The sequence below is a fragment of the Hyaena hyaena genome, unplaced genomic scaffold (assembly GCF_003009895.1).
Source record: "Hyaena hyaena isolate Hyena2069 unplaced genomic scaffold, ASM300989v1 scaffold_73, whole genome shotgun sequence".
NCBI classification, from domain to species: Eukaryota; Metazoa; Chordata; class Mammalia; order Carnivora; family Hyaenidae; genus Hyaena; species Hyaena hyaena.
The window spans coordinates 1922930-1936392 of NW_024080705.1; the positions used below are offsets into that span (position 1 = coordinate 1922930).

The 13463-nt window shown below is 35.8% G+C and overlaps 1 protein-coding gene and 2 non-coding genes across 6 annotated transcripts in view; 1 reads left to right on the top strand and 2 right to left on the bottom strand.

The window, feature by feature from the left end:
* The window catches only part of CCAR1 (cell division cycle and apoptosis regulator 1), a 62030-nt gene that overhangs the window by 19053 nt on the left and 29514 nt on the right, over positions 1 to 13463 (bottom strand). For all 4 annotated transcript variants that reach the window (XM_039233266.1, XM_039233267.1, XM_039233268.1 and 1 more), the window contains 6 exons: positions 12892 to 13117; positions 12194 to 12307; positions 11489 to 11655; positions 10538 to 10748; positions 9638 to 9721; positions 8345 to 8530 (listed from right to left, as the gene is read on the bottom strand). In XM_039233266.1, coding sequence (XP_039089197.1) covers positions 8345 to 8530; positions 9638 to 9721; positions 10538 to 10748; positions 11489 to 11655; positions 12194 to 12307; positions 12892 to 13117 — 988 coding nt within the window. The remainder of the gene's footprint in view (positions 1 to 8344; positions 8531 to 9637; positions 9722 to 10537; positions 10749 to 11488; positions 11656 to 12193; positions 12308 to 12891; positions 13118 to 13463) is intronic.
* On the top strand, positions 4818 to 4923 carry LOC120232527. Its single transcript, XR_005528587.1, has one exon. It is a non-coding gene; the product is annotated as a U6 spliceosomal RNA (small nuclear RNA).
* Positions 11787 to 11851, bottom strand: LOC120232531. Its single transcript, XR_005528589.1, has one exon. It is a non-coding gene; the product is annotated as a small nucleolar RNA SNORD98 (small nucleolar RNA).

Genomic DNA, 13463 nt, shown 5'->3' on the forward strand with positions numbered 1-13463 from the left:
GAGCCAAAAGACTTATGTTACTGGCATCTGTAAAGGGAGAAAGCAAAAGGAAACAATGGGGTTGTATGATGGATCTAACAGGAAAACCAGGGAGGAAGGGTTAAGATTGCAGAAGAGTAGGGAGACCCCCTAGGCTTGCTTCATCCCTCGAACACAGCTAGATAAATACCAAATCATTTTGAACACCCAAGAAATCTATCTGAGGACAGAGAGAACAACAATGTAAAACCAGAAGTGAAACAAACACCAGATCATGAAAGTTCAGCTGAGGATCTAAATCCCCAGAACGAAGGGAAACCTCAAGATGGAGATACTCCTGCCAAATACCAAGAGAAGGAATGTGGAAGAACCACCCCAGGAGACAAGCCACATGATGGGCACACATCTTTGACATCACCCTCACCTAGTGCATTTAGGCATAGGAGCACAAGTCAGATCTTGTAGGATCTCCCACCTTGCCTTCCAATTTGGTTTCAAATCCCTGACTTCCATTTATCTACTTAAAAAAAGCAACAACAACAAAATCATTAGGATATATACTTATTTTCCCACTGACTTTATTTGTTGTTAAAGTAAAATCTAAAATTAAAGTCAACGAAATGTGTGACTTTCTTCATCCTCCATTAATGATTATAACTGTCCATTCAAAAACTACACAAAGATAATGTAGTCCTAAATAGCAATCCAGCTTTAATTGTAGGGCACTGAATCACCTTGCAAACAAATTACAGTCACTATGATTTACCAACAGGTACTGTACTGAGTATTGTTGGGATTTCTTTTTGGCAAACTTATAACAAACCAGGTAATAAATTTAAGTCTTCATCGTTATGAAGAAAAATAAAATAAATAAACCTAAAATATCTTAAAAAAAAAAAAAGAACAGGAAAACAACAAGAGTCAATAGGCATTCACTGGAAAGTGAACTCAATTTTTTAACAGCAACTGAAACTAAGCAACATTTTACAACCAATGATAGTGGTACAAGGAGCCCATGTTAAGATCTAAAAGTGCCTAGAACATTCTACCTCTATGAACTTGCAAAGCTAATTTATACCAGGGCATCTTTCCAGCAAAGGGCCTCACACTGAGGAGGCATTTTTAGAAGCAGGATCAGTAGAACAGGGAGCAGGACAGCAACAACAGAGACATGGAAGAAGGTCCTGATAAACAGTAATAGAAGGGCAACAGAGATTGAAATCCCCAAAAACAAGCCATCATGTGTTTTGACAAAATAAGAAAATAACAAATTATAGAGTTTACTGAAGTTTTTAAAAAGCTATCTTAGGATACCTGGGGGGCTCAGTCAGTTAAGAATCTAACTCTGGCTCAGGTCACGATCTCATGGTTCAGGAGTTCAAAGCCCTACATTGCCTCAGATTCAGTCTCCCTCTCTCTGCCCCTTCCCCACTTGCACATGTGTGCTTTCGCATGTTCAAAAATAAACATTAAAAAAAAAAAAAAAAAAAAGAACCTCTTTCTAAGCAACCTCTTCTGATAAAATATAAGGCAAACTAAATTCACCTAAAAATGAGCCATAGAAAAGTATTCAGATCATGTCCTATACAAAGTTACTAAAAAAAAGGAACAAGGAGAATTATATCCCTACAGACAATGAAAGTGGACCTGAAAAACAGCAATATAGACAGATAAAAATCTTAAATTACTATTTTAAAGTGTGCTAAATAAGATTGAGAAAATCTTACAAACTATGAAAGAACAACATAAACAATTTTAAAATAAAAATAAGGTGACGGGGTGCCTGGGTGGCTCACTCGGTTTAGTGTCCGACTTCAGCTCAGGTCATGATTTCATAGTTCAGGAGTTCAAGCCCTGCGTCGGGCTCTGTGCTGACAGCTCAGAGCCTGGAGTCTGCTTCTGATTCTGTGTCTTCCTCTCTCTCTGCTCCTCCCCCACTCACCCTCTCTTTCCCTCTCTCTCAAAAATACATAAACATTAAAAAGATAAAAAATTTTTTTAAGTTAAAAGGTGATAAAATACAGGAAATGATCACAAAGAAAATATAGTTTCTGAAATTTAAAATAAACTGGAAGGAATACAAAAGCAAATACACTCAAGAGACCATGCCTTAAGCAAACAGAAGGCAATGGGAAAAAATTTTTAAATAAGAAATGAAGAAGAAAAGGATTCAAGCAAGAGACCAACACTGAAAAAGGAAAAAGGCTGAATATGAGATAACAGGATTCCTTTATGAAAATAAGGAGTAGAATACAAAAAAAAAACTATTACTTAGGAAAATGTGATTGCTGATAACAGTTTTATTCACAAGAGCCAAGAGATGAAAACAACTCAAGTGTCCACCAGAGATGAATGGATTAACAAAATGCAGTATATACATGAAACGGAATATAATTTAGCCTTAAAAAGAAATGAAGTTCTGATATATACTATGACATGGATGAACTTTGAAATCATAACACTAAGAGAACCAGACACAAAAGAGCAAATACTGTATGATTCCACTTACATGAGGTATCTAGCACAGACAAATTTGGAGACAGAAAGCAGAACAGAGGTTACTAGGGCAGAGAGGAAGTTGGGTATGGGGACTTAATTGTTTAGTAAGTAGAGTTACTATTTGATAAAGTTCTGGATGTATAAAATAAGGATAGTTCCACAACACTGTGCATGTACTTAATGCCACTGAATTGTACATTAAAAACAGTATAATGGTGATTTTCATTAATGTATATTTTACTACAAAAAAATTTTGTTAAAGAGAAATTTTGCTCACACACACAAAAAAAGATCTGATATTACATATTGAAAGAGCACACCATGGATCCGAGGGTAGTAACCCAGAATGATCAATATCAAAACACCATTCTGATAAAATGAGAAATGTGTGGGTCTAGGCAAAATGACAAGTGATCGTATCAGAGAGTAAATTGCCTTATCACTTTTTGACTGCAAAACTCTGTATGTCATAGAAAATACTTCATTAAAGATATTCAAAGGAATATAAATGTGAAAGATTTTATAATCAGCAAAACTGACTTTTTAAAAAAGTTTATTTTTATTATTTTTTAAATTTATATCCAAGTTAGCATACAGTGCAACAATGATTTCAGGAGTAGATTCCTTAATGCCCTTTACCCACTTAGCCCATCCCCCCACCCACAACCCCTCCAGCAACCCTCTGTTTTCTATATTTAAGAGTCTCTATAACGTTTTGTCCCCCTCCCTGTTCTTAATATTATTTTTAAATCCTTTCACTTATGTTCATCTGTTTTGTATCTTAAATTCCTCATATGAGTGAAGTCATATGATATCTTTCTCTAATTTTGCTTAGCATGATACCCTCCAGTGCCATTCATGTGGTTGCAATGGCAAGACTTCATTCCTTCTGATTGCCGAGTAATTGTGTATGGTGTGTGTGTGTGTGTCTATATATATACCACATCTTCTTTATCCATTCATCAGATGATGGACATTTGGGCTCTTTCCATACTTTGGCTATTGTTGATAATGCTGCTATAAATATTGGGGTGTATGTGCTCCTTCGAAACAGCATGCCTCTATCCCTTGGATAAATACCTAGTAGTGCAATTGCTGGGTTATAGGGTAGTTCTATTTTTAATTTTCTGAGGAACCTCCAAACTGTTTTCCAGAGTGGCTGCACCAGTTTGCATTCCCAAAAACTGACTTTTAAGTATAATATAGTCAAACTGTTACCAACATACAGAAACCTAAATATTGCTACCATGAGCTCTGAAGAATCTTCTAGAGATGACCTTCAGAGACAATGACAAAAGCACTAGTGGTGAGCATTAAATATCTAACTGTAGACCAAGACTAAAAGGGGATTTAAAAAGTACAATATGTAATGATACATGCTACCACAATTTATAGTACAACATACAAACACTGGGGAGAAGACAGGGATAGGAAAAGCAAAAATAACTTTAAACAAATGTCAATAGTAACATTGATGGTCTATCATTAGCACTGTATTAGTTAGTGCTATGTATTTGTGTGTGTGTATATACACATACACACAGGTAGATATATATGTGTATCTATGTGTATATATATGTGTATATGTATGTATATATAGATAGATATACATATATAGATATTCCTACCCACTGTATTAGTGCTGTGTATCTGTGTGTGTGTGTATGTATATATATATATAGTGTGTGTATGTGTGTGTATATATATATAGTGTGTGTGTGTATATATATATGTATAGATAGATATAGATAGATATTCCTACCCACTGGCCAAATAAAGATAATTTGAGCTTCAATAAGTTTAAGAATGGCAAAAAACTGAAGCCCATCAAATTCATTTAAATCTATAAATTCACAATGTTTAATGAAGAAAAAATTTTCTTAATGTGTATTTATTTTTGAGAGAGAGACAGAGTATGAGTGGGGCAGGGGCAGAGAGAGAGAGGGAGACATAGAATCTGAAACAGGCTCCAGGCTCTGAGCTGTCAGCACAGGGCCTGATTCAGGGCTCAAACCCACAAACAATGAGATTATGACCTGAGCTGAAGTCGACGCTTAACCAACTGAGCCACACAGGTGCCCATATTTAATTTTTTAAATGTTTACTTTTAAGAGAGAGCTCAAGTGATTGAGAATAGGGAAGAGGCCAAGAGCAAGGTAGAGAAAATCTGAAGCGGGCTCTGGGCTGCCAATGCAGAGCTCAATGTGGGGCTTGAACTCACAAACGGAGATCATGACCTGAGCCGAAGTCGGATGCTTAACCAACTGAGCCACCCAGGTGCCTCAATAAATTCATAATAATGTTCAAAAACAAACAGGTAACCATCATAAAACAAAATAGTGCTTGCTTCAGCAGCACATATACTAAAATTAGAACAATACAGAAAAGATTAGCTATGACCCCTGCACAAAGATTGCTCATATTCAAAAGGTATTCTATATTTAAAAAAAAAAAAAAAAAAAAAGGAAAGAAAACAATCAAGAATCAATCCTGCCTTCTTCTATATGAATTTACCAAGAGGGAAAACTATACCACTAGGTACCCAAATAAGAAATGAGGGAAATATGTGTAAACAAAATGGTAAGGATTTTCCAACTACCATTTTCCAACCCCTAGAGCTGCTAAAATCAAAATGTGAAAACCAGCTCTACTTTGCCTTTTTTCTATTCTCTCTGTCCTGAACAAGTCAGTTCTAAAGCAACTTCTCCAAGCAAAGCAGGTATCTATATAGAGGATGGAGGCTGGCAGGGAAGGAGAGCTACAATGGCCCAGAGCAGACGACCCCACCAGTTAACAGGTACTGACACAAATGGAGCAAGGAGCACATCCAAACGGAGACACAACACAGGGTAGGGAGTCAGATCAAAGTAGAGTAAATCCTGATAGGAGAGGGAATGCAACAAACAACTGAGCAAGTAAGCAAATACATTAAGTACAGTGGAAGCTACATTTCTCATTATTGGAGAAAGGAGTTAGGTATGTGGAAAAGGGGAAACTGAAATGAACTCTGGTGCTGGGAGTACAACTGGAGATGTTAGCATAAACTCATGACTTTCAATACATACACTGTAACAAATACAAATACATACGTAAGTATATATAGGTGTAAGTTAACATATATCTGTACCACAGCTCTATTCATTAAGAGGGGTTGTGAGCAGCACAACAATGATACGAGTGAGTATATCTTGGTTTCTAAGTATCATTACCATTCTTCACTAAAAGGAATAGCTTTTTATAGTTATATCTTAATAAAAGTATACACACACATATTTCCTGGGGAAATAGCTAATTTCAAAGCCAGGGCAGGGAGCGTACACAGTGAGATAGCAACACTGTTTGGTGCTGCAAAATGAGTTAAGTCCTAATATAATGAGGACATGTGAAAGGACATGGAAGCCAACTCAAAAGGGCTCCCACTGCCCAAGTGATATAGTTTCACTTTCAAGATAAGTATTATCTATTGAATGACGAAATCACAAAACTCTTAACAAGGTAATTCAACATAATCAAAAACCACTACCACATCCAAGAAATTTAACACTGCTTCAATATTAATATCACACCCATATCCATAATCAAATGGCTCCAATTGTCCCCAAACTACTTTTTATGACATTTTTTTTCCTATTCGGGATTCAGTCAAGTTTCGTTCAGTTATCATGTCTTGCTAACCTCTTTTACTGTAAATCATTTTTCTTTTTTTAAGTTTATTTATTTAGAAAGAGAGACAAAATGTGAGGAGTTGAGGGGCAGACAGACAGGGAGAGTGAGAATCCCAAGCAGGCTCCACACTGCTAACGCAGAGCCCAACATGGGGCTTGAAATTACGAACTCATGACCTGAGCCAAAAACAAAAGTTGGATGCTTAACCAACTGAGCCACTCAGGCATCCCTAATGTAAACGATTTCTCTTTGTCTCTTATTACATAGACATTTTTTGCGAAGTTCAGATAAGCTGCTTCATTCAACTTTTTACATTCTAAATCTGACTATTCTCTCACAATTAGATTAAGGTAAAAAGTTTTTGGCAGGAATACTTCATAAATAATGAGGTATATTCCAGAATGCATCACATTAGAAAACACATAATGTTGGTTTGTGCAATTACTAGCCTTCTAACATGCTTCTTCAATCGCTCTATTTCAAATTAAGAAAACAAATGGCAGGCTTATGCATCCAGGAGTTATTGTAAGGGCATAGGATGCAGTGCAATCAAACACACAGCTGTAAAAGCAGCAATATTCAGGGACAAGCACTTCACTAGAACTCAAATCTCTGAACTTAATAGCTCTGTCAATCAAATTCTCTCAAATATATGAATAATTTTTTAAGTTTATTTTTATTTTTCAAAGACATACAGAGAGCAAGTGAGGAAGGGGCAGAGAGAGGGAGACAGAATCCCAAGCAGGCTCCACACTCAGTACAGAGACAACGTGGGGCTTGAACTCACAGTGAGACATGACCTGAACTACAATCAGCTGTTGGGACCTGTAACCGACTGAGCCACCCAGGCACCCCTGAATAATTTTTTAAGTAAACTCTATGGTCAATATGGGGCTCAAACCCATGATCCAGAAGATCAAGAGTCACATGTTCTACTGACTGAACCAGCCAGGCATCCCAAATATATGAATGATGTAGCATTCATATTTAAAAGGGAAGATTAAAAATACATGATTTGGAAATAACTCAAATGTGTTTCAAGTAGAAAACAAAGTGTGATACAGTAATGTTATGGAATATTATTAAGCAATAAAAAATAACAAATTAGTGACATAACAAAATGGGCAAATCTCTAATGCATTATACTAACTTGAAGACGTCAGACTCAAAAGGTTATATAATTCCATTTACACCAAATACTGGAATAGACAAAAACTATAGGAAACAGATTACTGACTCTCAGAAGCTGGCATAGGGAGCAGAAGGCGCACATGGAGAGAAGAAAATGCTTACATAAGGGTACAGAGGATTTTTAGAGGGAAACAGACCTGTTTTATGTCTTAATTGTCATAATGGTAATACAGCAATATGCATTTGTCAAAACTGTATAACTGTTCACTAAAACCGTCGAATTTTACAGTTACGTAGTTGTATCTTTTTTTTTAATGTTTTAAAATGTTTTTTTTATTTATTTCTGAGAGAGAGAGACAGCATGAGCAGGGGAGGGTCAGAGAGAGAGGGAGGCACAGAATCTGAAACAGTCCCCAGGCTCTGAGCTAGCTGTCAGCACAAGAGCCCGAGGAGGGGCTCAAATCCATGAACTGTGAGATCATGACCTAAGCCCAATTCAGATGCTTAACTGACTGAGCCACCCAGGCGACCCCCCCCTTTTAAAAATAAATGTTTATTTATGTTGAGAAACAGTGTGCATGCAGGCCAGGTTGGGGTAAGGGGCAGAGAGAGGAGAGACAGAATCCCAAACAAGTTTCACACTGTCAGCACAGAGCCTGACCTGGGGCTCTATTTCAGGAAATGTGAGATCACAACATAGACACATTCAAGAGTCAGACACTTAACTGACCGTGCCACCCAGGTGCCCTGAGTTATATAGTTGTATATTTTTTTGTTATTTAATTTTTTTTTAATGTTTATTTATTTTTGAGAGACAGTCAGAGCACAAGCAGGGAAGGGCAGAGAGAGCCAGAGACACAGAATCAGAATCTGGCTCCAGCCTCTGAGCTGTCAGCAGAGCCTGATGTGGGGCTCGAACTCATGAACTGCGAGATCATGACCCAAGCCAAAGGTGGACGAGTAACCAACGAGCCACCTAGGCGCCCCTACAGTTATATCTTAATAAAAGTATATACACACATATTTTAAGAATTTCCCATAAACCAATATTATCTTTAACAGTGTATACCTCTTTATCGTCTTCAGATTTCCTATCATCTTCCTCTTCCTCTTCTTTTTCTGATTTCTCTAATTCCTTTTGTTCTTCTTTTTGCTCTTCTACTTTAAGCTGTTTTGTCAATCGGGCTATTAACTGGGATTTTAATCCTTTGGAACTAAGAGCTCGGCTTTCTAATTCTTTTCGGAGGTCATTTACCTAAATATGCAGAACATAGAAACACAGAAAAAGAAAATGGGATATTGAAATAAGGAACAAACTGCAATTATCTTTTCTTTGATTTTTTTTAAAACTTTGGCAAAAGGTACACTTGTTCAGCTCAGCACATGTTTGTGAAAATGCAAACTGATAGAATATTTTTAGAAAATACTCCGTAACATGTTTTAAGATGCTACACAAAAAATAATTCTGACACAGTAATTCTAATTTTGAGGAATTAACCCTAAGGAAATACCAAACACAGGAAAAACAAAACACTTTACATATTCCTTGTTAACAGTCCCTTTCTCAAAAAACGGATGAATCTAATGGATTAATCGAATAAAAGAATAATACCACATCAACTAAATAGAGGAGAGTATAGAACATTTAAAAATAATTACATGGGAAACACTAATATTAACTGAAAAGAATGAAACTACAACTTTTTAATACGTGATCAGAACCAACCAACCACAAAGCGTGTACCCCTAAAAAATAATAGAAAAACAAATAACAAAACTTAAAAGTGGTTCTCTGAATTATAAGCTTCAATAACTTTTTTCTTCAATTTTTCATGTATATAACAATTTTTAAAATAAGCACACATTACATTTATAATCAAAAGAAATACAAGTTTTAAAATAAGAAACTTAATGGTAAAGTCATTAGTTTGAAAACAAAGTCCTAGGATGCAGGTTTAAACTAATTACCTGTATTTTCTTTCTTTCTTTTTAAATGTTTATCTATTTTTGAGAGAGAGAGAGAGAGACAGCACAAGTGGGGGAGGGGTGGAAAGAGAGGGAGACACAGAATCTGAAGCAGGCTCCAGGCTCTGAGTTGTCAGCACAGAGCCGGACATGGAGCTCAAACCTGAGAATGTCAAACTCATGACCTAAGCCAAAGTCGGACCGAATGAGTCACCCAGTCACCCGTGAAGTCACCTTTTGTTTAATCATTATACACAAGCACATAAATGCAATATAGAATATTTATATAAAATTCTTGGGCTTGATTTTTAGTGCTTTTTATCTGATAAAACACTATCCTCATTCTCTATTTCCTATTCAGAGACTTAAAATTAAATGCCATCAATTTCAAAGTTACCTTCATTGTCTTTGGATCAAGTTTGGACCAATGGGTAGGAGTGGAAATTTCTTTAGCTTCACCGTCATCCTTCTCTTCTTCATCCTGATATACAAAGTTAAGAACATAATTACTATTCTGAAACCTTAAAATTATGGTAATTTATTTTTAAAAGTCTGTTGCTGATCTGTGCAAGGTCACAAATGTTTCAGATTGTCTTCTCCTAAAGTTATTATTTAGGCAAGTCCACGTACATACATTCTACCACTTTTAACTGATCACAAAGACACTCATCAGCCAATCAAAGCCAGATCTGTGAAACACAAAAGGGTGATAAATTACAACACAAAGGATATCAGGGATGCACAAACACTGCCGGTCTCCACTAACCACACAGTGTGTGATCTTGCCCCAATTTTCAAGCCACCCAAAGACTGATTTAGTCAGACCTTTCAAATGTACCAAAGACGATGCCACATAGCCTGAAATGTCAAATCTCTCAGACTTGTGGTTGTCCAATTTCAAATATCCATGACTAGAACTGATGACCGTGAAAGAGAAAATTTTTTAAATTTTAGAAAATGGCAAAATGTTTAAAATGGCTTAATACTGAAACTTGCTCAACAACTGGTCCCAGATTCCAGCAACTAGACCTATGATAAAAAACAAAATTCTGTGCAATTTAAGCACAACTGATTTTCCTTTGAGGTCTCAGCACTCTTAAAGTTACCATACTAGACAGATTTTTTTTTTTTAAAAGAAAAGAACATAAAACTATACTGCTGAAAGCTGGATTACCAGTCGCTGTTACCAGTTATGTTCCTCCATGTGTGTTTGTTATGTAGTGTGTGGTGTGCATTTGTGCCTGTGTTCCTGTGCCTGTGAGAAGCGGAAATAGAAAAAGGGATTAGCGTTCAGTGCCTGTTCTCCATCAGCCTCCTTGCGTTCACCCTGAAGCTTCTCGACCAGCTGCTGCTTGTATCCTCGGGAGAGGGTTTCCCACTCTGAGCGGGTGGGAAGGCAATGCCAAACATCCGGGAAAAATAAAACCACTGTCTCCACATGAGCTGGAACTGTACGCCCCTTGTGGGTCTCCTCAGGGCGATGGTAGCGAATCTCTGCAAAACGGTACCTGTTGCAAGGGAAGAAGCATGTTGGAAAAAAAATTCTAAAATACATTTTAAAGACCCTAGTTCACTTGTAGCACATCAAGTAAAGAAATTTTGCTGCAAGAACTTGAGGTTGCTCTAAAGAAAAAAAAATTATAGAAGCCATAGTTCCTCTTTTGGTACATTTGTACAATATTTTATGGTTAAAAGAAGAATATGTCCCCAAGGCATTTTCAAGTTTGATTACAGTGCTACCCATATTTTAGAGAATACCTGAAGAAGCTGGATAGCTGTTCAGATTTCATGTGCTAAAAAAAGAATGTTCTCAATTAAATCACAAGAAATATACTAAAAGACACAAGACAAATAAGCCTCAAGAGAAAATATGGCTGAACAAAAATAATCAGCAACTATATCATTTTATAACAAAAGAATTATAATGAAATGAAGTTCTCTCTTGACGATCTTCTCCAGCTATGCATGAAATGAAAAATATTTTCAACATACATCCAACTTCCAAAGTAAAGCATAACAAACATTTAAATAATTTTCAACTTATTTTGATTAGTTCTTAATCCTTTTTCCCCCAAACATTTTTGGCACCAAATAAACTTTTGCTACAAATGGGGATTTTCCTTTGAGATTACCTGCATGATCAAGATTGCTAAAATAAGGGTGCGGGGTGAGGGAGAGGCTGACAGATAAGAACATCTATATAAACTATAAAAACATATTTCTAATCAAAAGATGAATTAGTACTTACCATTGTGTGCATACACTTAGATCAATGCCTGTCAGAGCCTTACAACAACGAATAGCAGTCTTAATCAACACAGATGGGTCTTTTTCTGGGTCTGGTCCATCCAACGAAGGAGACCAGTGGCCTCCAATGGCCATGGCTTCATCCTTGCCTTTCATGCCCACTAAAAACTAATTCAAAACAAACAGTCATTTACATATATTATGCAACTTATCAAATTACAAATAAAATACTGGAAAAGGAAAGGTACAAACCTTTCCAATATCATTTTTACTACCTCTGGTATCTGTCAGTCAAGGAAGAGTTCAGTTCATCGTGTTCCACACTGCATTTCAGCAATGGAATAGGATTTATACATCATAACTCATCCTTCTAAAATATTTCTTCAGATAAAGAATTCTTTAAAGAAACAAGCTATAATTCACACTTCAACAGCATCCAAAGATATACTAAATCCACCACTAAGATTTTACTATGCTTCAAATACAAAACAAAAAATGACAGCTGAACTAGTGACATACAAATAAGATATATCTATAATCTGCAATGAGAAAAACATCTGTATCATTAAATTGAGTACCATAATACAAAAATTAAACTAATCAGCAAGTTAAAAATGTAGTGTTTAAAAAAAAATTATATATATATATAATCAGAGGTAAGCAAAGGAAGTATACACCTGAAGTTAAAATAAATGTTTCATTTTACCTTAACAAGTCTAGCAGGATGCTGAAATCCATCTCGAAGTTCTTGTGGATCTTCGGCAAGAGCACATGACTTATGATACAAATCTTCCATACTAGGACTAGCCATCAGCATTACCTATTATAGTCAAATAATTCAATCCTGTCAAAAGTCTAAAGTAATGTAAAGAAATGAAAAGCACTACTAATTATCCTTACATATTTGATATCCACAATTTCTTTTTTTACAAAAATGGAAAGTAAACTGCTATAACAGAAATGGTGTTAGATACTTTATGATAGAGTTTTAACTTTTCAAGGAATGCTTTTTGATTAATGTTCTAAAATAGCCAAAAACTATGAGACCATAAACAACATAGAGAATGTCACCCTGAAGACTAACATATAGGGTATTCACCAAAATCACGTTTTATCTGAGGATACCGGAAATTACAGAACATTCTAAAAAGCTCAATAAAATCAACTTCGCCTTCACATTTTTATGAGTTTCAAAATGTTAAAACAATAACCATTAATGTTACGTTTTAGGAGGTAAGGCAAAGAGAGGTTAAATTCAATTATTTATATAACCAAACATAATTAGGCAAGCAAGAAAAAACATAGCTATTCAAATGGTCTTAAATCTAACAACCACGTTATGAAGATTAATTCCACATTCTTAATATGAATAACTGCTCAGAAATTTTAGCACATAATACAAACCTTTGCACTGTATAAATGGTCAGCATCTGGCGGATCAAGAATGGCCATATTTTTTTCTAAGGATTCTACTTCTCTGTGCATTACATAGAAATTGCAGTAATTTCCCAGCTGAAATGGTCTTGATAAAGGGAAAGCATCCACCCATGTAAACTGAGCATCAAAAAAGTCACTAGGTATATATAAATTCTGATAACGGCGCCTTAGTTCCATCATGTCACAACTAGGACTGAAAAACAGATATAAGTAGTAAATAAATATAGCCTTAATATCGAAGATTACACAAACATACACTCCATTCTGAATCTAAATATATAACCTAACAGTTAAAAGCCAGCTGAAAATGATCAATTATTAATGGGCTACAGAGTCGCACAGAGGCATATGGGAACCTCATTCTCAAATTAGTGTACTTACAATTTACAGTAACCATTATCTAAGTGTTACCTTTACTTCTTTGCTTTTTGTATGTAGCTTAAAATTCATAAGAGACCCTTTGAAATAACTTCAACTCCACTTCCAAAGAAAATATGAACTAAAAGTAGTTCTGCCTTAGTTGAAACTGCATTTTCAAG